The sequence below is a fragment of the Protopterus annectens genome, chromosome 13.part0 (genome assembly GCF_019279795.1).
Source record: "Protopterus annectens isolate FY-2018-M chromosome 13.part0, PAN1.0, whole genome shotgun sequence".
Taxonomy (NCBI): Eukaryota; Metazoa; Chordata; order Ceratodontiformes; family Protopteridae; genus Protopterus; species Protopterus annectens.
In genome coordinates, this window is record NC_056747.1 from 582,748,728 (window position 1) to 582,775,734 (window position 27,007).

The following is a 27,007-nucleotide window of genomic DNA, read 5'->3' on the forward strand; positions in this document are numbered from 1 at the left end:
CAGAACTGTCCAGGGCTTCCTGGAAACTGTGCTATATGAGATGGTTACTGGATGTCTAGTATCACTAAAAAATACAAAGTGGAGGACACGTCTTATGCAGACCGACTTAGTGCCCTTATCCCTTTACCCCATCGCATGTCGTTTGAGAGGGGACTTATGCCTGACCTACAATGAATTCTCTGCTGCAGCCCTGATGAAAATGTTGAATATTCACAAGAAAAATTATACAAGGGTTAAGCGTTCCATGGACCTAACGTTATTTGTGACTCTAACAGAGTTTGCTGGAGAGAGAGAGAGAGAGATTTGTATCCGAAAGGCTATGTCATCTATGGAATAAACTTTGCATCTTCATAAAACAAAGCTGTCCCTCACTCTCTTCAAAAAGAATTTGGATAATTGGATGGGGAACTGTAATTTCACTCCTGGAGTACTTCCTATGTCCCTTCTGGACAGAGTCAGCCTGTAAAATGACTCAGGGCTCCAACACCCAAAGAACCACTATCCTGATACTATCCCATCCCATATCTGGGGAATTAAGATATAATATTGCCATATCCTGGGTATTATTGCCTAGGCTTGTAATGGCTCTTGTGCCATTAGCCTAGTAATCACCTATGAACCTATATGTGATAGTGTAGTCTGTCACCATAGTGCATTATTTGACCACAGCAGATAAGCCCATCAGGTCTGTTGCTGGGTCACTGATCTGATTCTTCATGGCTGCACAAAGACCTATGCCACTGCCCAGGAGAGGAAGGCCACTACTGTCCATATCTGGGGTGAGTGAAAGGGCACCAGTACCTGGAGGAAGCCTGGCAGAACTAAATATATCCTCCCATGTCTGTAATGGAGATGCCCCAGGTTGGCAGTGCCTTACGTCAGTAACATGCTGCTGTGGTATGCCAGTACCATGAGCTCACGGATGCACAGCACTGCCAAATCTCCTCTATAGGTATACCTGTGATGCAGACACTAAGGCATACAACACAAGGTGCATTTGTTCACATTCTATACATACACTGATATCTGTACTGTTGTCGCAGGTCTAGAAAGTGAAACTGTCACATACTAGCAGTGGCACACATGGGTGTTATTGCTCTGCTTTTACAGGTGCTGCAGTCATGGAGTCCTCCACTGTGAAATAGGGCATAAGGGGCATTAGTCGTGCATTGGAGACTGATAATGATGGTGGCCTAAGACTTTGGACACAGTGCTACTGTCGAAAGTGGCAATTGTGGAGGACACAATAACACCAATATCCAGTGACAAAAACTCTGTTGTTTGTGGAGCCTAGCCCCACCTCTCCAAAACCCAGGGAAGGACATGTAATGCTTGGGACATCTACACTGGGAGCACCATTGTCCCTGGCCATGTAACCGGCAATGGGCAGCAGTGCCACTACAGAATGAGGGGGACAGGAGTCAAGATTGGTGGGCCAGAGGCCCAGCTGAGTTGGCCTAATGGTGCCTTGCTCTGATTGTAGTGCAGAGGGTCCTGGGTTCGAGACTTGCCAAGTCATTGTCTGTACTGATGTCACAATGGGTGTGCAGGGCAGTTGTGAAGGCACAGGCAGATGCTGCCACCACCATAACAGGGATCATAGGTCTGCAACATGGCCTGTGTGATGACATATGTGAAAGCATATACTATATGGCTCAGTGAATTAGTGGGTGCATCCACTGCTTCTGTGAGGCTGTCTGCCACTGCACATCACACACTCTGGACAATGTTGAAGGTGTATGACAGCGTGGTGTTTTAATGCACATCAGCCATGTGCTGTGGGTTGTGCATCAGTGTCAAAGCCCATAGCTCCAAAGTATATCTGATATCAAAAATAAGATGATCCTGTGAGAAGTCACCTCTCACGGATCACTGGTATAGGTGTGATGTGTGCCATATATTGGAATCATGGAAACTGCCTTGATACCTTTGCTGCTGCATACCATAGGATCATAGGAGGTTACTAGGCTAATGGCCCTGGGGCCCTTACATGCCTAGCCAAGAGTTTATCCCCATAAAGAAACCTCAGTCAGCACCTGTTGTCACTGTCAATGAGGAACATAGGTGGAACTCCTGGAATGAATTTGTGGTTTCCAGTCCACTCATCAAGGTTGTACTCGAAGAGGGTCAACGAGGTGCTCTGTTTGACATGTATGGGAAGTCTATTCCAGAGACGGGGCAGCCTCTGGGAGACAAACCTGCCTCTCCAGCAGGTTTTGTTAATGTCACATATTAGGTTCAAGCCTTTTGAGGGGGGTACTGCATGAGGAGTTAGACTTACGGATATGGAGCATCTCTAGTACGGCAGGTTTCTGTAATTGCCTTATAGGCAAGACACAGATCACCCCTGAGCAATCTGTACAATACCGACTAGAGTGATACTGATTTCAGCCTGTCTGCATAGGACAGGTGTTGGAGACCATGGATTCTCGTTGTGAGGTATTTCAGTGGTCTTTCCAGTTGGTGCAGATATTTGGAGAAGTACATCCCAAATGGGGGTTATACTCAATTACTGATCTAATGAGGGAGGAGTATGCAGAGGTAACAACATCCTTTTTTTCTGGATGCAATCCCTTTACTTATGAGATGAACCAAGTAAAAGGCTTTTCTGACCACTGCTGCTACATGATGGTCGAATGTGAGGTTGTTATTGACCTGAGTGCTCATGTCTCTTACCACAGGTTGTGTGCTTAGGGGTTTACCGTGGATGTGGTAATCAGTACGGGTTGTGTGTTTTTGCTGCATGGGATGAAGACACTTTTTTTTGCACTTAGCTTAAGGCCATGACTTTGGCACCAGTCATTAGTTGCTGTGAGATCTTCTTGCAATATGTTAACATCATTTGGGGAGACAGTGACAGCACCCAAAGTACAGTCATCTGCAAACTTGGTCAGCCACGGGTCTTTTGTCTTTGCCTCTACTTCCGAGAAAAAGATGTCAAACAGTAGAGGTCCCAGGACAGATCCCTGGGGAACTTCACTAGTGACAGGTCTGCTATCGGAGGTGGAGGTGCCTAGTTTGACTTTGGGGGTCCTGTCGGTAAGCCAGTTGGTCACCCACCTGATGAGATAGAGATTTACGCCAAGTTGTTAGCTTTTCAATGATGCCTGAGTGGGGGATTGTGTCAAAGGCCTTGGCCAAGTCAAAGTAAGCTCTATGTACTGACTTTTCCCTCATCCAGGGCCTTGGTGACAGTCTCAAAGAAGTCAACCAGGTTCAACAGGCAAGATCTGCCCTTGACGAATTGACCTGGGTGGGGTCATTTGCTTGGAGATTGCCTAGGTCCTTGATTATGAGACCCATAAAAATATACTCTATGGCTTTACAGATCAGACTTGTCAAGCTAATGACAAGTTTACAGGGTCAGTAGTGGCACCACCTTTGTGCAAGAGGATGAGGATGGTGGTTCCCCACTCTGCTGGAATGAAGCCAGTACTTAGGCTGTTTTTCAATAGGGTGCTCAATGGCGAAGCCAGTTCTTACTGGAGATGGTGCAGAATACATCATGGGATACTATCAGGTCCCATGGAAGCTATTTTTTTGCCTTGGATAGAGTCTGCAACACTTGATCTATGGAGATGTGAGGGGTGGGACAAATATCGGGGATGTCAAAAGGGCCTTTGGTGGGGACATGAGCGTGAAGTTTGCACTGAACCTAGCAGTTTGGCTAAGTCAACAGGGATCAGTGTAAATGATACTGTTAAGTACTAATTTGGAACAAACCTGGGCTTTGCCACGGAGGTGCCTGATGTACTTGAAGACTTTATGGTTTCCGTTTGTTATGGAGGCTAGTTTCGATTCATAATTGGCCTTGGAGGTTTTCACTAGTAATCTAATTTGTTTGTTGAGGCTAAGCTGGGAGTTTTTTCAATCTGGAATTTGTTCCCTTTTACCCTTGGACAACAGTTTCTTCCTTTTGTTGTAAAGCCAGTTGATACAGGATGTCCACCAAACAGGTTTGTGTTTCCTTGAGGAGCAGATTTTAGTTCTACTGGGTATGGCTGAGTCCATGCAGCTGTACAGGTGCTTGTATACTGCACTGGCATACTATCCAGCATAGTTGTCTGCATCCTCTGGGAAGGCGGTGGTGTGAAGCTACAGATACCCTCCCTTAGGAGATTGTAGTCAGCTTTTGAAAAGTTTTTTAGCTTGATTTCAGCTGGGGGGGGGGGGTGCGGTGGGTGGTATAGAAACTTTGAATGAGACAGTCTGATGATCTGATCTAACCAGGGAAGGACATACTATGGGTGTGGTGTGCAGCAGTCACCCATGTTGGTGAGAACTAAGTCCAGAATGTTATCTCCCCTTGTGAAGGATGACATGAGCTGGTATAGTGAGTTAGAACTGATGAAGTCGAGGAATCATTGAGACAGTGTGGTAGTGCAAGAATAGTTCACCCAGTCTATGGTGGGGTAGGGTGTCCTGAGTCATGGAGGGGGGTCTATAGCTAGCTATAATTTGGATGGGTGTTTTGCCATCTGTCAGTTTTACTTGGAGTAGTTCCAGTGCATCACGTTGGCAAACCATTCTGGAGGTGTGCCTGTCCTTGATGAAGATAGAGACTCCACCCCCCTCCCCCCCCCTTAGTTTTCCCAACCTCATTTTGGGGTCAGAATGTGTGGAATGAGGTATAGCCTGGTAAGGCAGGGGTGCTCTCTGCAGCCCTGAACCAAGTTTCCATGACCGCACAGACATCAGCATCTTCCAGTGCAAGGAGGGCTTCCAGTGAGTCCATTTTTAGGTTTAGGTTCCTAGCAAGTGCCAGTTGATGGCATGGACATCCTTCTGCCTGATATATCAGTGTTGATATGGACAGGTTAGGGCCTTAATGGTTATGTGGCTTTGCCACCAGCTTCTAGAACCTTGAGAAAATGAGCTATTTCACAGCATGTCCTTGAAGTGGTGTTTCTGTTGTCTCTGGTCCATGGAAATCACATATGCTCCTCCATATGCTGCAGTATGGCATCAAGGAACTGGTGTGGTATTTATGAGGTATTTGAGTATGATATGCCTACCATGTGCCCTGACTGATGCTGGAAGGTCCCTATAGCAAGGATAGTCTATGCTATGCATTCCTTAATGTTTACAGGGATTGGTATTTCACATATCCCATGGGATTCCATGTGAGGATGACACATGCATACAATATTCTCCATTTACATGACAGTATTTGATTATGTCCCTATCAAGAAGGTGATGGTATGTTAAGGGAGGTCAGATCCATCTGTGATACAGAAGGTGACAGTGTGCACCATCATGGACACTGTCAGAGAACAGACCTTAACATATACTGTTCAGCTAATATGGATATTACTCCTAGCACCTTAGTATGCGGCCTGTCTTCACTAAGAAATGCTTGCTGGCAGCTGCAACTCCATGCAATTTTATACATTTCTGAATTTCTTAGTCATGTTGTTTACCCTGTATTTGCAGTTGAGCTCATTACCATAATGTTGCCTATTTCCATATCATTATTTGGTCATTTGTACAAAATGCCGATACACAATTTGACTAAGTTGCATGATGGCACTACATACGTCTCTGAATCCGTTCCACCCTATGAATCATGCAATTTCACATAGTGCATTGTGCTATCCATTTTTTTAATTCAAACCATTGTCTTCTTGACATATGTTTCACATAAGTGAGAAACTTGCACAACACTTCATAAATAAGGATATAATAAAGCATGACTGTCTTAAATTATACTTTTATAACAGTGGTCTTATTAAATATTTAATTTTACGCAAATTTGTGCTGCATGACATTTTAGCAAATGCTGAACATTTCTTGGTTTAATGTTTAACTGTCAAAAATTTGCATTAAAATTATACACATGGATTTTAATCTTTTTAGGGCAAAAAATAGAACTTTCAATGCTATGTCACATTGTTGTAATTAAAAATGGAAATACAGTTTCTTTTATATATGCTCTACATACATTTTTCTAACCCTCATGATTTCTAGATTTAAAAAACAATAAGCTATCATTACATTTTAAACTGAGTTATTTGACTACTAAATAGAAGAACACACAAAGTAGAAAATACAGCAGCTAATCTGCAGATTTCAGTTTCTGGAGCTAGATACTGACTTAGAGAGAACCTTCATTGGGGATAAAGGACACTGAAAGCAATGTTGTTATGTCATGAGTAACACTGTTGTTGCACCATAAAGCACTGCAGTATCAGTAGCTACAGGTGACACAGAATGCTATCCTCTATAGTGTTAATATGCTTCCATCCTGTGGAACACTATACGTTTGATTCATTTATAAAATGGAATGAAAGGGACACTAAAAATGACTGATAAAGTTATAGCTTATGGAGCAACACCCACCCCCAATGGGGCTGCTTCCAAATCCCCAAACCTAATAAAATACATACCATTTAGTCCGTGACCTGAAGAGAGAAACAATGGTTCACCATTTTCATTCAAACACTGGAAGGCAGTCGCCATGCTACATCACAAGCATTAGCGGACTCATTATCTACTTATATTTTCTTTTATGTATCACAATCGCACTGCTGCATAGTAAAACCAAACACAATCCGTTCTAAAGCTGATTAGCAGTTACCATCACATCCCTGTCTGATAACAAATAATTAGGCAGGAAGAGCATGCATAGCAAATAAGACCAAACAGTGGTTCAGAAAAAAATGCTGTCATTTTTCTGATTAAAATTAAACTAGGTTAACACCTCCAAAAATCAGGTGCATTCATATTTACTGTGAATATAATAAAGAGGAACAAGCGTACACAAATCAAAACTGCCGCAGTCGCACAAAATCTACTTGAAAGCAGAATAAGATACGCCATGGTGTGGTTTACTGTCTGATAAGGGCATGGCCCAATTCTAAAGGCATTTTATGCAAGTTCATCAAGCCATAAAATACACCAACGGCATGATCTTTTACACAATAAACTATACCTGGTTGCATCTTATGCCTTATAAAAAAATACTGCTTAAAGACCTATATAGCATTTAGTACTTCATGTATGACATATACGTTATCCGACTGGAATTTGCAAGAAGCAGTCTAGAAACAAGATTTGTATTCTATTTAATTTACCTTTTTAATTTCACTGTGATAACATTTAATGGTCAACACTGTCAAATATTTATTCTAAACAAGTTTAGATGTACAACAGACATGGTGCGACTTGCACACCAGTAAGTGAGAGGGTGTTCTCAGGTACAAACAAAGATGTTCAGCAGTTATATCCCAAGTTCACATTTTAGTAGTCTGTTGTAAGGCTTTTGCTCATAACTAGTCTCAGTAATTAAATAAAAAGTTCTTCTGACCTCTATCCTTCTACTTTGTTTGCTGGTTAAAGTAAGCTCTTTGAAACTTATTAGACTTTATAGTCTTTTCTGAAACAGGACTGTGATGAGGGTCTTCCATTTGAAATGTCAGCACTTGAAATGCTGAGTGCTGACACACCAAAAAAAAGATTGAAAATGCAGGAGAAGAGTGAATATTGAACATCCTCTTGTCCTTTAAACTTCTTTGTTGCCTAGGTGCAAGTTGCCCTGCAACCCCAATGTAGATGTAAACCCCCACACCTCCCAAACATACATGTAGATACTAACTGAAATAACTATACCTCAGAGAAAAGGAATATTCTGAGAAATGGCCATCATGACAATATATGCAAGTTAATTTTATTCAGCCATTTAGTCTCTGCATTTTGGTACTTGCTATAAGCTGGTCCCGACATGGGTTTCTTCACTTCCCTTTATCATGCAAATTACTTTATGCAGTTTCAAAGACTATAACACTAGGGTCTGGTACATCATACTATTTCAAATGGTAACCATTTTATCTGAGAATAAGTACTTTCGACTTCCATAACAATGTATACATTTAAAAAGTCTTAGAACATCCCAAATAACATTAAATCATTTTATCTTACTTTCTATATATAAAGTTGAGTTGATTCACTTTAAGTGAGCTTATCTGCCCTCCCTTAGGTAGGCTTGTTGCAGTAGTATCACAGGAATAACTTATATTACAGATAAGGGTAAAATTAAATAAAGATTTTCAAACTTCACATTAATCTAGACAGTTCTTTAGAATACCTATGCTATAAGCCAGTTTTAAATAATGCCCAATAGAGAATTTTTCATTTCAAAATGAACTTTGTCAGATACCCGCTTTCATCTATTTACAAAAATCTTCATCAGATAAACATGATTAAAGATGGGGTGATGAACAGGAACCATGGTTTTATTATCTGATGTTGCCAATTTATATTAAATGATGGGCTTTAAATCCACACTGCTACCATAATAATTTAAAATGGATGATTGGCCTTAAGAGCATATAGCACATATGCACTACTGCCCCATGTGTAAGAGATAGCACCTACCACATAAAAATGTAAACTTTACATTGTATAGCTACAGAACAGAGTTATAGTCACTGGATATGCATTATTTCACCCACCTCAGACTGAGCCTAATGCCTTCTAATGCAATGTTGCAAGCACTAATTGAAATTTGATCAAGATTATTTTTCAGAGCAACCCATACATTTTCAGAAGGGATTAATGATACCTCTCCAGTACCAGCACACCTTTCTTGTCTGAATGTTTTTTTCTTCCATTAGTTAAACCTCACCAGCACAGCAAAATTATAATTATTTTATACTTTTAGAAAAGCCAACCATTTCAGACTTGTATTGTAACTATAGCTTCAGCAGTATTCTTTAGAAGATAAAAGCTGACAGCTATTAACACATCATTCCAGTGAATATACCATTAAGCTAATAAATACATTGAAAACCAGCACATTTAAAATTAATAAGAACATTTCTTGCTTGAAATAAATAAAATCAGGCAATGCACTTTGTAAAAAAATCAAATATATAAAATATATAGACCGCTTTGAACATGCTCAAAAGAATACAGAATGAATGTGTTTAAACAAATAGCAGAAAAAGAATTCTAACACCATATCTGGGCCCATCATTACTAGTAGCTAAGGAGATGAACTGTATTCTGACCACCTCTGATGAAGTCCAAATAATAGATGAAAAATTCCACAAGCAAAATGAAATCCAGTTTGAACTCTTTTTCTGGAATGCAGTCCATTGGGCACAATGGAGAAGCAATACCACATTTGAATGTAACTAACAGTTTTTTGACTTTAAATAATTCAAGGTAGTCTACCATGTTTAGACTAAAAAGTAGATGATGCTTTTCTTGATGTCAAGTCATTTATCTTTGGGGGGGTGGTTTGAGTCTAACAGGACAGTGTCCAATTCAGATGTGCCTGGCACCATCCTCTGATCTGGTCACCCCACTCCTCAACTTTAAGTCAAGGAGTAAAACAAAAAAAATATTTCATTTAAAATGCAGTATACTGTTCTACATTTGTACCAAGCAGTTACTACATTCTTAAACCACTTCAGTTCACTGCATAAATTAAAATACATTAATTTTAAACTGTAGCAAGCTGCTAGCTACATTTGTGGCAGGCAGCTCCTAGAGTGCATACACAGAACAGTAAAGTGCTTAAGATCAGACCTTAAATAAAAAATCTTTAATTTTGAATAGTAGACTGTAGCTGCTAAGTTTATGCCTCACACAGAGAGATAAAGTGTTTCATTTCAGACCACAAATTAAAAAACATCCAATTTTAAACTGTAGTAAGCAGCTGCCACAGTTAATGCCACACACACAGAGCTAAAAGTGCTTCAGTTGAATGCAATACCAGTATTCATTTATGAATGCCAATGATGCACTGAAGACTAATCAGGATCTCCCAATCACACTCCAGCACTTTCTAGCTTAGGGCAGCTGCCTCCTTCACCCCTCCCAGCAATGCTCTTGTCCAAATAAGGTAATTCATCTAGTAACTGCAAATATTTGAATATTCGAGGAGCAGATTTAATTTTAGTTTTGACAGTTTTAGCATGCTTTCCTGTTTATTGTATGATTTAAAATAACCATAATTTTTATGGAGAAAAAATAATTTTATTTGCGTTAGTTTAATACAGCTGCTTCACAAATTGTATGAACTATGCATTTCTCCAAGATATTCTGTCACACTACGTTCTTTATTTTTTTACTCAAGTTCTCTAACAAGAAGCCATGTCTTCTATCAGATCCAATTGCTGTAGCCTCATGAGTATTTATGAAACTCAGAATCCAAGGAAAAATAAGTGAAGCTATCCAATGGATGCTAACTAATTTAGTCCCAAACAACTAAAATTTGGTGCAACACTACTGGTGCTTCTTTTGATATTCATTTTCACTCTACTTTCGTTGTCTCCTTGATCAAAAGTAACAAGCCTGTATTACACTTTTAAAAAGATTACAAAAAATATATGAAGAACTTCCAACCAGATGCAAGTTAAACAGTTGAGCCCATTGTCTTAAGTATCTCAAACACCTCACAGTTAAATCCTACTTAAAGATTCTACAAGCAACAACACTATGACAACCGTTTTCTTCATAAACAGCAGCAGGAATACTATGGCCAAGTTGTTTTTCAGAGGAACACTACATATTGTTCAGTTGACCTAGTCAATCATGACCTCCTCCTAAGCAGAATCTAACACTCTATACAGCATGACAAAAATGACTTTTCTAATCATAATATTCATATCAAATATAAAGCTAACCTCTCTGTCTTCCTGTGTGACCCATCTACAAGTTAGTGGGAGATCCTCAGGGATCCATTCCAGGCCCACGTTTTTTCTCTGCCTTTATCAGAGTGCACTCATCTATCACTTCTCTTCATGCTTTAACCAGAGGGTATTGTTAACCTTCCTTCAGTCTAAAATATAACTAAGCTCAATAACCTGCAGCATTTTAATCTGCAAAGCACTTGGCAATGGTTTACAGACCATTAGCTCATTCTACAAACTGATAGAACCTGTTTCATGATTCTTGGCTCAGACCAACAAAGCCTAATAAAGCTTGCAAGACATCTGGGTGTCCCCTCTAAAAAACAGAATACCACAACCAACACTTAGTCATTCAGATACCTAGTAGTTGCCTTTCTAGACATTCTTCTTACAAAAAACAATGTATCCATTCAGTTTGCAGGGGTGCTGTACTACCCCCCACACATATATTGTATGCTAATGTTAGCCATTATTTTCCAATATTACAGATCTTGAAATTTACAAATGGCATTTATTTTCATTAAGTATATCGATGTAACACTGATGTCCTACTTTTCAATATTACTTTCTAGTAATGGTGCTGCTTCTTACCTCTAGCAAGTCAGACTAGTAATCATAAATGTCACTTCATGAAATATTTGAATATCAGATTAGTTTTCTGAAAAAGCATCCAAACCTTGATTACTTACAGGATTCTGTGTGGCCTACAACACTGATGACAATGAACTAGGAATGCTTTTTGACGACAGATCTGATAACAGTTCATCAGGAATCTCCCTTAATACCCTCCTTTGGTAATGTCTCTTTGGGCACCTCTTTAGGTAGCTCTCTGTGACCTCTGTATGAAGGTGCTACATGCACAGTCATTGTAATCAGCAAAGTCACTTTGAAATGTATTATTTATTTATCTAACATTTGTTAACCGGGAAAGTCCGACTTGGAATGAATCCAATTTTCAGTGAAGGCCTGGGGAGAAATGCTCCACATGCATGTCTTTGTAACATGGTAGGAAACAGGAGTACTCAGAGAAAACCCACATGAACGCAGGGATAACATGCAGACTCCGCACAGAAGGCACTCCAGCCAAGAATTAAACCAGAGAACCTCTTGCATGATGCAACAATGCTACCACTGCACCGAAATGTATTCATTTTGAACAAATGTCTTCTGTATCTTCTAAGCAGGGTTCCATACAAGGCATAAACAAAAAAAAATGACATTGGCTTCTCACTGCTTTAGTTCAACACTTGGATGCTTCTCACTGTATCTGCTGAATTTTCACCTTATTTCTTGCCTTTACAGAAAATAAATGCCTTGAATGATGACCATATTATAATTTCTGTCTAAAATAAGTTAATTTCAAGTCTGTCTCACACCTGATCTTTAAATGCCTTGAATGATGACCATATTATAATTTCTGTCTAAAATAAGTTAATTTCAAGTCCGTCTCACACCTGATCTTTATTCTCAGGAGTCAGGAAACACTTTTATATTAGGAGTCTGCCCTTTAATCTATGAACCACGAGCAACTGAATAGACAACAGACCAACAACAAACTTGTAGTAGAGTATTTCATTACTCCAATACAGCCAAGTATGAATCTCTGTAATAGTTACTATTAATACTCCATGATTTCTTCATAAACTCCTTGGCAGTCTTTTGCATTCCCTCTTTTGATCATTAGAATAAGTATAGTTAAAGATGAAGGTAACAAGTTGAAATTCCCAAACGCCATAATTGCATAATGTGCATAGTTATCTGCAACTGGTGTCTTTGCAGAGATCCCAGAGAGGGAGAGCCACTCTTGTTGGTCCTGGGAGAGGGAATAGAGAAGGTTTCCCTCGTGTCAAAATGCTGTGCCCATCCCTGGGGAATCTGCTGCTTCCATTAGTAACAAGGGTGGCCCCATTTTTTCCTGACAGAAAAAAAAAAAGAAGAAAACCAAGCATGTATCTACTTCTCTCCAATTTTCTTTGGATAGGAATAGTTTACTGGGTCTGGCTCCAGGTTTAATTTAGGCTATGATCCTTCTTGTAAAGTAGTTTCTGGTATATATATATATATATATATATATATATATATATATATATATATATATATATATATATATATATATATATATAAAAAAAAAAAAAAAAAAGAGAGAGAGATTCCTCTTTTCCTGAATAGATTCGGGATTCTGAATCTAAATAGGAAAATGCAGGATTCAGTACAAAGTTGTTTCCTTAGATTTCTGATTCAGACTCAGAGGAGACCACTGATTCTAATTTTCCTTGTGGGGGTTTCTCAGACTACTGCAAAATGTATTTATTATTTATTTATTTGAAATTTGTTGACTGGATTAGTCCATCTGAGCCGAAGCCTTTTTTCAGTGGAGGCCCGGGGAGAAAAGCTCCACAGTTAATGCATGTACAAAGCAAAACAAAACTCAGATAAAGTAAATTATAAAAATTATAAAAAACCATTCACATAATATGAGCACATGGTTAACAAACCAAGAGTAAGTAAAATGTGCCAGTATTTCAGTCGGTGAACACTGAGGTTTCTCAGTCCCTCAGAAAATACTATGAGTGTTACAGAAGGATTTTCCAGAACCTACACCCATTCCTCCTGTTCTGTCTGCTTTACTGGATGTGTATGTTACTGCCTGCATTAATCCTGACAGTCAGCCAGATGCTCCTAAAAAGGCACAAAGGGTATATAAAGTTCCTGATTGGTTTAAAATTGTATACACTGTTCCCAAACTGGTCTGGCAGCTATATCTTTAGTTGATCCCACTGATGCTAAGCACTTTCCAATCCTACTCTTTCTGATATGGATGGGAAAATTACAGATAGGTGCTGTAAAAACTGTATATACTTCTGCAACTTTGATTTTCAAATTTTGAATTGTCAGGCTCGTATGCTGAAGTTTGTTCTGACAAATTGTGAAAGTATGAGGAATATTTTATCTGCAGTTTCTTCTTGTGAAGAAAATCTGCTTTAACTAACTTGGTCACTGCTACTGCACAAGTCACTACTCATTGTTTACAGCGTGTGTAGGACTCTGTTGATACTCCTGCCAGGGCTATGGTCACATATTGCCAGGGATGTCAACTTGACACCTCAGTTCGAACAGCTTTTCTTCCACAGGAAAATATATCTTTACCTAGATCTCTTTGTAAGGTTTTCCACTTAGGTGTCAGTCACTGTGAGGGAATAACTCAGGACTTTGGGTCTCATGGCTTCTGTGATTCTCATGATACCCCTGGCAAGACTCCACATGAGAAAGATACTGACATTTCTTTGGTCCCAGCATCAACGCCCTTTATCTTTTCAAATCCCAGTGCTGTTTTTTTTTTTTTTTTTTTTTTTTTTTTTTTTTAAGAAGAGAAATCTTTTGATGGAGACAATAGATATCCTTAAATCCAGGTCTACCCTTCTCCCTCCCTGCTCGAAAGCAGTCACCACAGATACTTCAGACTTTGTTTAGGGAGCAATTACAAGAGGGATAAAAGTGCATGGGGTTATGGGATACCAAGGCTTGATGCAAGCACATAAATATCAAGGAGATGCTTGCCCCGATCAAGATGCCCAACTCTGTGAACCATCTCTGATCACAGAGACCTCTTCAAGTAGTTACAGACCATACCACAGTCATGTGGTACATCAACAAGCAAGGAGGAACCAGGCCATACCTCCCTTTGTAGACTAGCCATGTTGGCTTGGGATATAGCTTCACAGCACAGTCTCACCCTACAGGCACCCTACATTCTTGTCAGCGCAAAACTGTGTAGCAGACAAGCTGAACAGGACCAGGAAAAACCCTCACAAATAGAAACGAAATCAGGGGTCTTCCATTATTTGATCCATCTGTGAGGAGTTCCTCAAGGAGAACTCTTGTCTCATCTCATAACAATCAACTGGCAAGATTCTGTTCCAGGTCTCCATGCAAGAAGGCCTGAAATACAGATGCCTTTTCTTTCCTTTGGACAATAATGTTCTTGTGTTTTTCCACTCTTTCCACTAATATCCAGAGTACTACTGAAGATTCTGAAGGAATCTCCCAAGATCATTGTGGTGACTTCCTTCTGGTCCAGGCAATCATGGGTCTTCCTTCTTTTGGAAATGGTCAGGGGCAATTCACATAAGCTTCTTCACAGATTTGATCTACTCAGAGAGGAACAGGGGTGTTTGATAGACCTTGACATCAATCCACTTCAACTGACTTCTTGGATGATGGGATCTTAATTCTTATTAGGCACCTGTTCACTGAGGATATGCAACAGGTACTAATGGAGGCAGGAAAGCCTGCTACCAGAAAATCATATATTAGCAAATGGAAAGGTTTTCTAGTTGGTGCCAACAACCTAACCAGCGGTCATTCAGGTCTAGTTGTTCTCTGATTCTACAATATTTATATAAGATACTATCCTATGTTTTTTTTTTCTTATTCTTTTGTCAAAGTTCATTTATCAGCCATTTCAGTATATCTGCACGTGGATACTCTTCTTTCAATGCAGTCTCATATCAACAAGTTCTTGAAAGGGATTTTGCGTAACAGGCCAGCAAGGAAGCCAGTCACCCCTCCTCAGGTTCCTAATTTTGTGCTATAGGAGCTAACTCTTGCTCCATTTGAACCAGCTAGTCTGGCCAACTTGAGGTTTTTAACAAGGTAAATAGTATTACTGATTGCTCTGACCTCTGCAAGAAGGGTATACAAGTTGCAAGTTCATATAGTGAGGCCATCTTCTCTCATTTTCCACAGGGACATGGTTTCTTTGAGAACTAATCCTTCTTTTATGCCTAAAGTGGCATCCAAATTCTCCCCATCTTCTTTCCTGAGCTAAAAATGAGGGAGAAAGGATACTCCATAACTTGGATGTTCACAGACAACTCGGATAGTATCTTGATAGAAGAAAATATGTCAGATCTTCTGGTCAATTGTTCATTTCTTGTGAGTAAAAAGAAGGGATAACCTGTGTCAAAACAGACTATTTCCAAATGTTGTCGAAGGCTATTACCTTTTGTTATACTCACCATAACAAAACTATTCCAGGCATTGTCAAGACCTACTCTACTACCAGGGCCTTGGCTTCATCTTTGGCTTTTTGGAAGGGGTTGGATTCCAGAAGTATTGTAAAAGCTGCTACTTAGTTCCACTGTGCATACGTTTACAAAGCACTATAAGCAGGATTCCCTCAATAAGTTCAGATCCAGCTTTGCTAGGATCGTGCTCCAGGCGCTCCTTGATTCTTTTCCTTCCACCTCCCAAATGTAGGTAACTAAGGTAATCTACCTATATGGCTAAGGCTACTGCAGCAGTAATCAACATGATGAACATAATACAGGTGTGCAAGTAAACTTACCATAACAGTAGCTGTTTGAATGATCACTGCTGCAGTAGCTGCTCCTTCCCCTCCACCCCCTTGTTTTTCTAGCCTTTTTGTTATTCCAGGACATGGACATTTACTTTGTTCCAAGCATTGTCCTTTCTTGGCTCAGTCTCCATCTCTCTGTTGCGTGGAAAGGTCTGAAAGGCTTTGGGCCCAAACTTTTTTCTTTGTCAGCTCAGCTTGAGCTGTCAGAGTTTCGGTGTATGGAAGGTGCCTGAAGCTTTCGAAGTTGGCCAGCTGTTATAGTCTTGTCAGGATATAACCCATGTAGATCATGTGAACATCTATTGTTATGGTAAGTTTTACTTATGCACGTAGACTACTTCAGCTAGGTTAACTCCTTAATAAATATACTCAGACAACGTATTTAAATGTGGGTTCCTACTTATATAGGAATTAGTCAAACTGTATGACCGCCAGCTGTTTGATAACTTTGACTGAAGCAAAGCTTTGTTAAACAATGTCTTTGCATGAGAAATCCCCTTAACCTGCAATGCAGTTTAGACTTGTTATATTAAGTAGCAGGATGGTGGGGTTTTTTTGTCCAACAAAAATCTTTCCTTTTTCAAATGTGTGAATGCCATTTTTTTTATCATAACAAAATTTATAGAGAGCTGACTTAGAAATATTTATGTATAGTAATTAAGTATTTCTCATGTATTGTCCATGTACACTCCTAGGTCATGTATGAAAACTGTCATTTGTTTGATATGAATATTCAATCAAATCGCATTAGCATCCAAGCAAATAAGGGTGGTTGTCAGTTATACTAAAAAAAAAAAAAAAACTTAAGGTAAACTTAAGTTTGTACACTTTTTTAAGCTAAAAAAGTATTTGGTGTAGTATGATATCATGCAGAAGCATTTTTTTTTTATTAAATGAGATTGTTACAGTTGATTTTGTTTCTCTTCCAGAGAAAAGAGAGTTGGAATTGATTTAGTCCATGATGAGGTGGAAAGAGAGCTGATAAAAGAAGTTGAAGTTATCCATGGTGTCTCTGCTTTGCTTCAGCGTACACTTGAACAAACCAATGAACAAATTAGGTAAAGGTAACCCACACCTTATGCCACCCTGCTGTGTATTTCATTCATTACGGTTAGATGACAGATGAGCCTAGTAAATATGCCAAAAGAAGGCTACAAATAAAAATCTGAACAGTGTTCTACAATATACAGTTAAAAGTACCTTACAAACAGCTCCGATTTTTTCTGGTGCATTCCATAATTTCTGGCCTAAAGCAGTCAACATTTCAGTTGGGAGGATTCTTGTCTAATTGCAAGAGAACGAATGACTATGAATGGGACATTCTGAGTGCTATTTGTTCCTTCCATATTATGCTGATCACTACTTTTGCATGCTGTATATTAAGAAGATTAACTGCTATGTAGAAGGAGGCTAATAATTCAGTAGTATATGCATGTGATACAACTCAGCTCAACACAAAAGGAATATAATGCAATATAACAAACTATAAGCATAGTGTCTCATATTTGTGTAGTCTATCTTACAGGTTGTATTTAGAGTCTTGTAGGAAAAAGTCAAAATGAAAAAAGTGAAAAGAGATAACGAAAGCGGTTACACAGCAAGATCCTACTTTACATTATATGGTGTGGCATCTTATCCTAACGGTTTTAGACTGGATACCAAAAGATTCAAGTAGCTTTCTAGAAGGCCTCCACTACCCTGCAATGTTACCACACACCTACTATTCAGGTCTGCTTCTGGCATTGAGTCATACCGAGGGGCAGATTTTACCTAATTGCCTCTGGGCACTGTGCCAGCATCGCTACACTATATGCAACATGCAATGCCATGTATGGGGATGCATAAGTATTCTATGTTAATGAACTCTTAGTCTGAAGTGGCCATGTTTAGATACATACCCTCATGTGGCCACTAAAGCTACCTCCATATCAGTCATAATACCGCATGCATCACAGGTAAAACTCTATCATACATGCAGTATTATAACTGGGACACAATGTAAGGAATGCTGTCCATGCATGAGGTAGTTGTCCAGAGAGATAAAACACTATGGCAGCCTATGTACAGCTCTCCATGTATATCCTACTGCAGGTGCTTTTCCTCATGTAATGTCCACAGCTACACTATCAACATACAAGGAGAACTACTCCCTATGCCAGAAAAACCTGATGACTTCAGTGGATAATGCTATTAGTTTGGAAGTATACATTTGTGTGCTATACTGGTGTGAATTTTCATTGTGATGTACAAGAGGAAACTGTGTTTTGCAGTCAGGATATTCTGGATTAGTCTGTATTGCTTGAAGAATCACAATGGTCTCTTTCAGAATCAAGTGTGACATAACTGACAGGGGTAATGTGCTAGCACTACCCAAAGCATAAATCCTTTAGAATATGTGAGTATAAGTGGTTGGGATTTTAGTCACCTTTAGTTTATAAATCTTTGCAGTTAGTTTGTGAAACATATTGGCTCTTAAAATATCTCTTCTGCTACTGCCATTCTCTCTACTGTCATCAGATACTGATGACTCGAAAAATAAAAAAAAGTTGTGTACAAATTTAGTTTATTTCTACTGAAGTCATATAAAATCGGTGAAAATGATGACTGTTCTTTAATTATAGGTCCTTCACAAAATACGAAAATGTGCTGAACAATGGTGATCTGAGAGTTCATTCAAACATTCTGGGGCAAAAAAATTAGATATCTGAGGGGACAAAAGTAAATTTTAAAATGATAAATGGTTTTACTGAATGGAAACTTATGGTTGCTATTATTTTAAAATTAATAATTTTTAATGCTTGTGGAAAGTAATGATGTTTTGTCCTCATCTCACCTTCATTTTTGCTGGTTGGGTTCGGATCTAATCCTCTGATTTACTATAGCTCGAGAGCTTATACTGGCTCAAGGCTAACCCCTGTCCCAACATGCTTAGTGGTAGCTACCCAGATCTCGTTTGCCACGTCAAGATTGTGACTACTGGCTCAGGCTAAGTAATTAGAGTTCTTCATATTTTGCTGTCATCCTTATCAGGATTTTACTAGTTTAATTAAACTTGTTGGTGTCGAGCTTAGTCCTCGCCTGACTATCAAACCTTCTGACCTTCCTCTGCTGTTGTTTTTTGGGTTCTTCTTGGCCGTTGTTTTCTTAGGCCTTGCTTTCCCCTTAAGCCCATTTAACTTAAAGGGCTCGTTTTTTCTTTCCCCACTATCTGCTGGAGTAGCCGTTTGTTAGAGGCTCTCCTATTGGAAGAGTCGCCGTTTTACTTAATAGCTCTCCCCCTTCTTCTTCTTCCTTTCCTTGCTTGTTTATTGTTGTGTATTGCTAGCTGTTATAGCCTTATTTTTGAGGTTTGTGTCTTCCTAGTTATACAGCATGTCTAAAGAGTCAAAACCCTCAGGTTTAAAAAATGCAACTCATGCTGCCAAAAAATGTCCCTTACAGGCGGGCACATGAGTTGTATATACTGTTTAGGGGCTGTTCACCTGCAGGACTCATGCTCTGTCATGCTAGAGTCCTGCAGGAGAGAAAAAATAAACTGACTCTGCGTGGCCTTTTGAAGAACCCTCAGGATCCTTTGTCTCATGTTCCTCAGCCAGCAAAACAGTCTGACAAATCTCCCAAACCATCCACAATGGTTCCGGTTTTGGAGCAACCCAAATCTGCTGTAAAATCTTCAGCTCTGTCAGTTCCCAGTGTCAGCTCTGACAAAGCTATGCCTCTGGCGGCTCCATTAGTGTCGTTAGATCCAGTCTGGGTCCATAAAAGAACTAGGTCTCCCTCTTTGGAGCCAGTGCGCTCTGCTCCACAGTTTCCTTTTGTTTCAATCTGTGGCAGGCAGTCACTGGTCCTCTTCTCACACCTCTTGGTCCTCCAGGCTTTTGGATCATGATGTGGAGAGAGTGGTTAATAGGTTCCAAGTCACAGGCACTTGGCAAATTGCTATCGAGTCCAGCCCATAAGGAATTGGATCCTTCAGCCCACCCAGCTTCTCTATCAGTTCCTCCTCCTCCGACTCTCTTGAGCTCGGAGCCGGAGTGCATGGACGTAGTGGTGATGGAACCATCGGCTCCGGTTACTTCTCCTTTATTGGTTCTGACTCCTGCTCTAATCTCCTCGATGTCTCAGTCCATCGAGGGATCTGGGCACCGAAGCTCTCTCATCGGCTCCGTGGGAGGAAGTGGCATTGGACCCTTGTCCAACACTGCTCTCCCTTTCGGAGCTTCGGCACAGGTGAGCTCGCCTCCCACATCAGCCTCGGTCACTCTTGGTTTGCAGGAGATCTCCAGGCTCTTCGGAGCTGGAGGATCCTTCAGCTTGGGACCATGGTGCCTTCGAGGTGATGAGGAGAGTGCTGTCCCCTGAGACCGCTCCACCCTCGGCTCCATCGACTCCTTCTCCCTTGGTGCCTGTTTTGACCATCCTCCTCTATCCAAGCTTAGGGAAACTATGCCTCAGGATGCCTCATTGGGCAACCCCACTTCTTCCAAAACCTCCCACGAACATTCGGAGGAGGTTCCTTGGAATAAAAAATGTAAGAGGAAGCATCTGGACTCCCCTGAGTCCATCACTTCAGACACAGACTTGAATGAATTGGAAGGGTCCACACGGTTTCCTCTGAGGATGTCTCCTTTTTGGACATCTTGGAAATCCTTAGACAGAGGGGTGGCTGGAAGTCCCTAGCCCCTTCTGAGGATGAGTCTGTCCACCTGGACGCATTTGGCTCCTGACCCTCCACCTCTTGGTTGTCTCCACCTTTTGACCCACTTTTGTCTGTAGTGAGTCGGAAGGCATGGAGCGCTCCAGAGACCACGGAACCGGTTCCACAAAGATCAAATAAATTTATAACTGCCCTCGAAGACAAGTCCTTTCTTTCCAAAGGGGTTCCTGCTGATATTATGGTGGTGGCAGCAGCCACTAAGAAGGAACTTGCGGAAACTTCATCTGTCCATCTGCCGAACAAGGAGTCTCGTACGATGGACAAGTATGGGAAGTGTATGTTCTCTTCAGTGACCTTTACACTCAGGTCCCTGAATTATTTGTCACACTTCATGCGGCTTCAAGAGTTGCGAATAGGGTGGCTTCCCAACTTGTGACCTTGACTTCAGTGGTCAACTCCTCTACGAGTCTCATTTCTTATGCGGCAGATGGAGCGAGTAGGGCAACAGGTACCACAGTTGCTTTGCAGAGCCCTTCAAGTCCGCCTTTACCAATACCCCTTTTGATGGCTCATCCTTGTTTGGGCCTCGGGTAAAAGACTCTCACCAGGTGTGAAAAGGATGGCAAGCCTCTCTCTGCCATGGGAGCCCATTTTTCCACTCCATCTAGACCCTACCCCTAAAGGTCAGAAGAGTGGGAAAATGTAGTTTTGAAAATCCCAGAGAGCTTCGTCTGACACACATGGAGATTTTTCCCCCAAGGGCAGAGGGGGAAACAATAACAGAACACGCCAGTCTCACGGCAGGGGGGTCCACAACAGCAGGGCGACAGAGATACATTCTCTGCTAGGCCCTTCCAGCAGTCCTGAAGGGAGGTCCGACTGTTCACATCTGGAGGCAGTCGGGGGCAGAGTATCATTGTACCAAACAGCCCGGCAAGCTATTACAAAAGATGCATGGGTACTGTCAATAATATCCAGGGGTTACAAAATTCCCTTTTCCCCAGCTACTCCCTCAAGAACAAAATTGTTAATCCCAGACGTTCCACCCAGTCTTTGGGATCAAGCAACCCTAGAAGTACAAAGGTTGCTAGAAAAAAGATCCATCCAAGAAGTCCCCACAGACCAAATCAAATCTGGAACTTACTCAAGGGTCTTTTTATATCCAAAATAGACAGGGGACTGGAGACCCATCTTGGATCTCAGGAAGCTAAACTATTCAGTAAAAAAAACAAAGTTCCAGATGGTAACACTGCAGTCCATTCTCCTCTTTTTGGGTCAGGACAATTGGATGTGCTCCATCAATCTCCAGGATGGGTACTACCACATAAAAATGAACAGGCGATCCAGGAGATTCCTATGCTTCTGGCTGGGAGCCAGTCATTATCAGTTCAGAGCTCTGCCCTTTGGTCTCACCACAGCCCCCAGGGTGTTCAAGTGTATGGCAGTGGTCACAGCTCACCTGAGACATCTAGGATTCCAGGTGTTCCCATATCTAGACGACTGGCTCTTCACTGCTACCACTGAGCACAAACTGATCAAAGCATGGGACTACACAATTCAAACCTGTTTCCAGCTAGGCGTCACCATAAACTACAAAAAGTCTGCCTAGTTGCCTTGTTAGTGTATTACCTTCATAGGGGCAGACTTAGATGCAAGAGACATGATAGCAAAACTGCTTCAAGACGGGGTGTCAGGAAGTTTCATTCCTCATGAAAAAGAAGAGAGTTCAGGCAAGATAGCTATTGAAAGTCCTGGGCTCAATGGCTGCAGCAATTATTCTACTCCCTATGGCTCGCTTCCACATGAGAATTCTGCAGTGGCTTATTTTCATTCAGTGGTCGTTCCAGGATTTTCCAATGTCACATATGATCTCAATCACGGAATCCTGCAAAAAGGACTTGGCATGCTGGCTTGCCTTCCCCAGGTGACTCTGGGAAGACCCTTTCTAGACCTTCATCCAATAGCCACAGTGGCCACGGACACCTTCCAGATAGGGTGGGGGGGGGCATTATCTGAGACAGACTGTCCAAGGAATGTGGCAGCCACACGAGTACCACTTGCTCATCAAAGTTCTAGAGATGAGAGCGGTGCTTCTGGCGTTGCAAGCACTTCAAGACTCTCTACCCACCGGAACTATTGCAATTCAGGCAGACAATATTGTCAGTGATATGGTACAACAGCAAACAGGACGGTACCAGATCTTACCCCTTGTGTCGGGAGGCCCTTCGAGTATGGCAGTGGGCGATGTCTTCCCAACGTCTTCTGATTGCAACACACATTCCCGCGAAATCAACATGATAGCTGACAGGCTCAGCAGGGCTTCCACCCTTTGAACCAGCATCATCTTGTCCCCTGATTTACTTCCTTATCTTAACCATTATACTGATAAATACTTCACTCAAACATGACAAGTTTTCGTCTACTTCCATATGTACAATTCTATTCCACAAATATCATACACATTTTGCAAAATTCCAGATTGAGTTTTTCTGATTACAATTCATATAATGCAAATCATCAACATAACGTGCCAAAACAAATCCTTTTTGTACCTTATGATCTACTTTCTATATAACCAGCTTACAATGCTTATACTTATTTTTGAGCACATTTATCTGTTACTTGTAGGTATCTAAATATATTATCTCTATGTTTATGAAGCTTTTCTCCTTGAATCTTCGCTTAATAAGCAGTCCAATTTTCCCAGTTAAAAGCAATAAATAAATAATCCCAGCTAGCTCCAGAAGGCGCACAAGCCACTAATCCAACTCAATTCATCTTGGCATACTCATGGCTTTATACCCCTGTGCCAGTCTATGTAGTTAGTATTCATCATACAATGCCATTATGGCAGTTTCAAGTGGCATAAGCACCTTGAGACACAGCTGGACATTTAAAAACATTTTAATTGATAAGTGTACAAATGAGAATGGTCCCTGACTTTCCTAGAGTAGTATTCTGGAGGTTGAACTGGCTTTACATGTGTTAAATGTTAACACAGCTATGGTGTCAGATTCTTGCACCCATTTTTAAATATTAAACTGAAGACAGCAAGATTGTTGAAAGAAATTCTGTTGTATGTAATTTTGTGCATGTGTGTGTGTGTGTGTGTGTGTTTGTGTATGTATGTGTGTTTTCTTTTTTTTTTAACCTATGTCCACTCATCTCAGTTTATGCTGGCCATTACAACACTCAATGGTCTATTTGTTCCAGATTCTGACCATCTTGATCACCTATTCCTTCAAGGGATGTGTGCTCTTCATTTTGGAAAAAATCCATGATGTTATCTCTCTTGCATTTTTGTTTATCCAGGAGACACAGGGAACAGGGATGCACAGGGACTTAGTGGCTACCAGATATGTAGATAAGATTATTTTTTGTACAGTGCATCTCCTTATAACAGCAAGCACATTGGTATGCAGCAGTGTTACTAATGCAGATATATCTGTACATATCAACAAGACTTCTTCAGAATACAAAAAATTCAAGCCAATTAAAAGTCCCTCTTCCCATCACATGACCTTAATTAACCAATAAGCAAATAAATAAAAAGGTGTGACAAGTCATTGCTTAAATAACAAAAACAATTTCCATTAATAAATTATCAAGGTTACACTAAATGCAAATGCAGTTTTACTACACTAATACTAGACATATTGTCATTAAAACCAGGGATTGTAAAAGAATTCAAGCAAATTTCCCATTTTAGCTCACTGAATTCAATCAAATCCTCTCACGGCCCACCACGAATATCTCTATGAACAATGTCCAAACCAAAAAACTTGTGAGTAGAATATTCAGAGATATGCTTCAATAGAGCATTATTTACTTTCTTTTTTTTTTAATGTCCAAAGTGTGTTCATATATCCGGTTCCTGAATCTCTGCTGCATTTTACCCACATAGAAGGAATAACATTCAGTTCATAAAGCAACATATATAACACACCTTGTGTTACAGTTACAATAATGGGAGGACCTAAGATGGTGACCATTAATACAATCCCATCAGCCTCGTGCACAAACGTTCACACAGAACAAGCACCACACTTAACAGTCCCATTTTTCTTATTCGTGTGGGACATAAAGAAGGTGTCATCACTTTCCAAAAACTATTTAAGGGATTTACCCCTGCTAAATACTAACAGGAGTACATCACCAATAATTCCTGTGCACTTCCCAAAACAAGACAAAAAGTACCCAGTTGGTTTTTAGTACCTCAAAAATCCCAGTGTGGTCTACCGTGTATTTCATGACAAAAGAGGTAGTGTATCTAGATGTAACCCTTCTATTGGAAGCAAACATTTTCTTGGGACCGTCCTGTCACAAAATAGGGCAAAAAATAGCCTTTTCCCTTTTGGGCTTGACTTCATCAAATATCTGAAGAATCAAGTCGAAGGGATACCCCCTATGGGAAAACATGCGTACAAGTTTCTCACATTCAAGAGAAAGTCTCTTCAGTAACCAACCTAGTCAGTCTAACTGCCTGACCTTCAACAATCCCCCTCTTTTTAAAGTCTGGAGAACAGCTACTATAATGTAATAAACTGTTCAAATATGTAGGTTTTTGAAATATATTACTAGTAAATATCCTATTAGTGTTATCCTTGCTGTTGGTAACATCCAGATAACCAATAAAAGTATGACTATAAACACGTATAAAACATAAAAAAGAAGTACTGTTATTTAGAAAATCAATAAACCCGTCAATACCTTCCTCCAGTGCTTGCCATAAAATAAAGATGTCATCCAAGAAATGGACAAATAATTTCCATGGGGTGGGGGTGGGGGGTTCATGTCACCAAATGTGGGAATAAGATCTTCCTTTCCCATTGAAGCATAACCATGTTTGCAAAGGCGGGGGCTCAAGATGCACCCATGGCAACACCCTTCTTTTGATAAAAGGACTGACCGTCCAGAAAAACAAAATTGTTTTGCAAAACCAATTCCATAAGTGTGTGTAAAGTATATATCTCATCATGACTTAAACTTGTGCATTCACACATGAACTCATAAAACCATTCCAGTCCAACACAGTGGGGTATAACATTGAATAGATTAACAACATCCACAGTTAAAAAAATAAAATCATCAGAGAACTCTACATCCTTAAGCTTGTTAACAAAATCCCATGAATCTTGACATAAATATTCAAACTACTCAACAAAAGGCATCAGTTTGGTGTCCACATGCTTCGCTAAAGGATGAATTTTGGATTTACTGGAGTCCACTATTGGCTGCATTGGGGGATCAGTTATGCTTTTGTGAATTTTAGGCAGTCCAAAAATAGATGGCACCCTTGGGTGTTTTACACATAAAATTAAATACATTTCAGAATCTATCTGCCCTTGCATAAGCAAATTATGAGGTAAAAAAATAAATTTTTTGTATGATTATTGCACATTTACAGAAGTCGCCTCATAAAAATGGTCATCAAAAACATGAGTGCACATATGTTGCAAATAATCCACCTTGGTCATAACAATAAGTTCCAACAGTTTCGGTCCTTGTTCTTAGCTAAAATATTAAGAAACTCAAACTCACAGAACTTCTCAAACAAAACCAAAGGCAAAGGTAGGGTGGGTTAAAAAGACTCTCTGATCAAAAGGGTTAGGGCAAAACTCACCACTGTTATTGTCATAAAACAGCAACCTAAGACTTACTTTTCTCAAAAACAACATCAGGTCAGTAACTAAATCAAAAATATTACAATGAGTTGTAGGTGCAAAATTAAGGCCTTTACTCAAAAGGTCCGCATATTCAGTTCCCTAACCATTAAAAGTAAAGTTATACAAAATAAAGTCACCTGTGGTTTTGTGTACCAAACTTGGGCCTGTATTCTCCAAGGAATCCACAAAACTAAAAGATGCAGGAAAAACTGAGTTCTTTCTCTTACTTCTACCACATCTGTAATAATTCCGGTGATTTTCCAAACCAGAATTGTTCCAGTGTTGTTCCTGCCTCATTCCCTGGCGATTCTGCTTGTTCCTTATCCTTTCTGAATGTCTGAGAGGGAGTGTTCCTAAAGGACAAAATTTTTCATCACCAACTGTTCGAGCAGAGAGAACAGAGGCACTTAAAACAGTTTTTGGATTCCACTGGGTCTCAAAGCCCTTCAAGTTAGGGTATGCTGTTCCATGCATACAAGCCAAATGATCCCTCTATAATTTCTTTTCATTTTGACATCAAACCTCTTCAGCCACATTATCCACATTTAAAAAAATGTTCTGGTAATCCCCAATATTACATGGAAAATCAAGATCCTGTTTAAGTACATTGTTCAAATCAGTGGTTGTGGCCATCAGCTGTTCAATAGTCTGTTGGTTGTGTTTAATTAAAATTTCAAGTAGGGCATAA

At 40.2% G+C, this 27,007-nt stretch overlaps 1 protein-coding gene across 1 annotated transcript in view; it reads left to right on the forward strand.

The window, feature by feature from the left end:
• Positions 1 to 27,007, forward strand: part of TEKT1 (tektin 1) — a 154,181-nt gene that overhangs the window by 68,050 nt on the left and 59,124 nt on the right. The window contains exon 4 of the mRNA XM_044054243.1: positions 16,926 to 17,054. Coding sequence (XP_043910178.1) covers positions 16,926 to 17,054 — 129 coding nt within the window. The remainder of the gene's footprint in view (positions 1 to 16,925; positions 17,055 to 27,007) is intronic.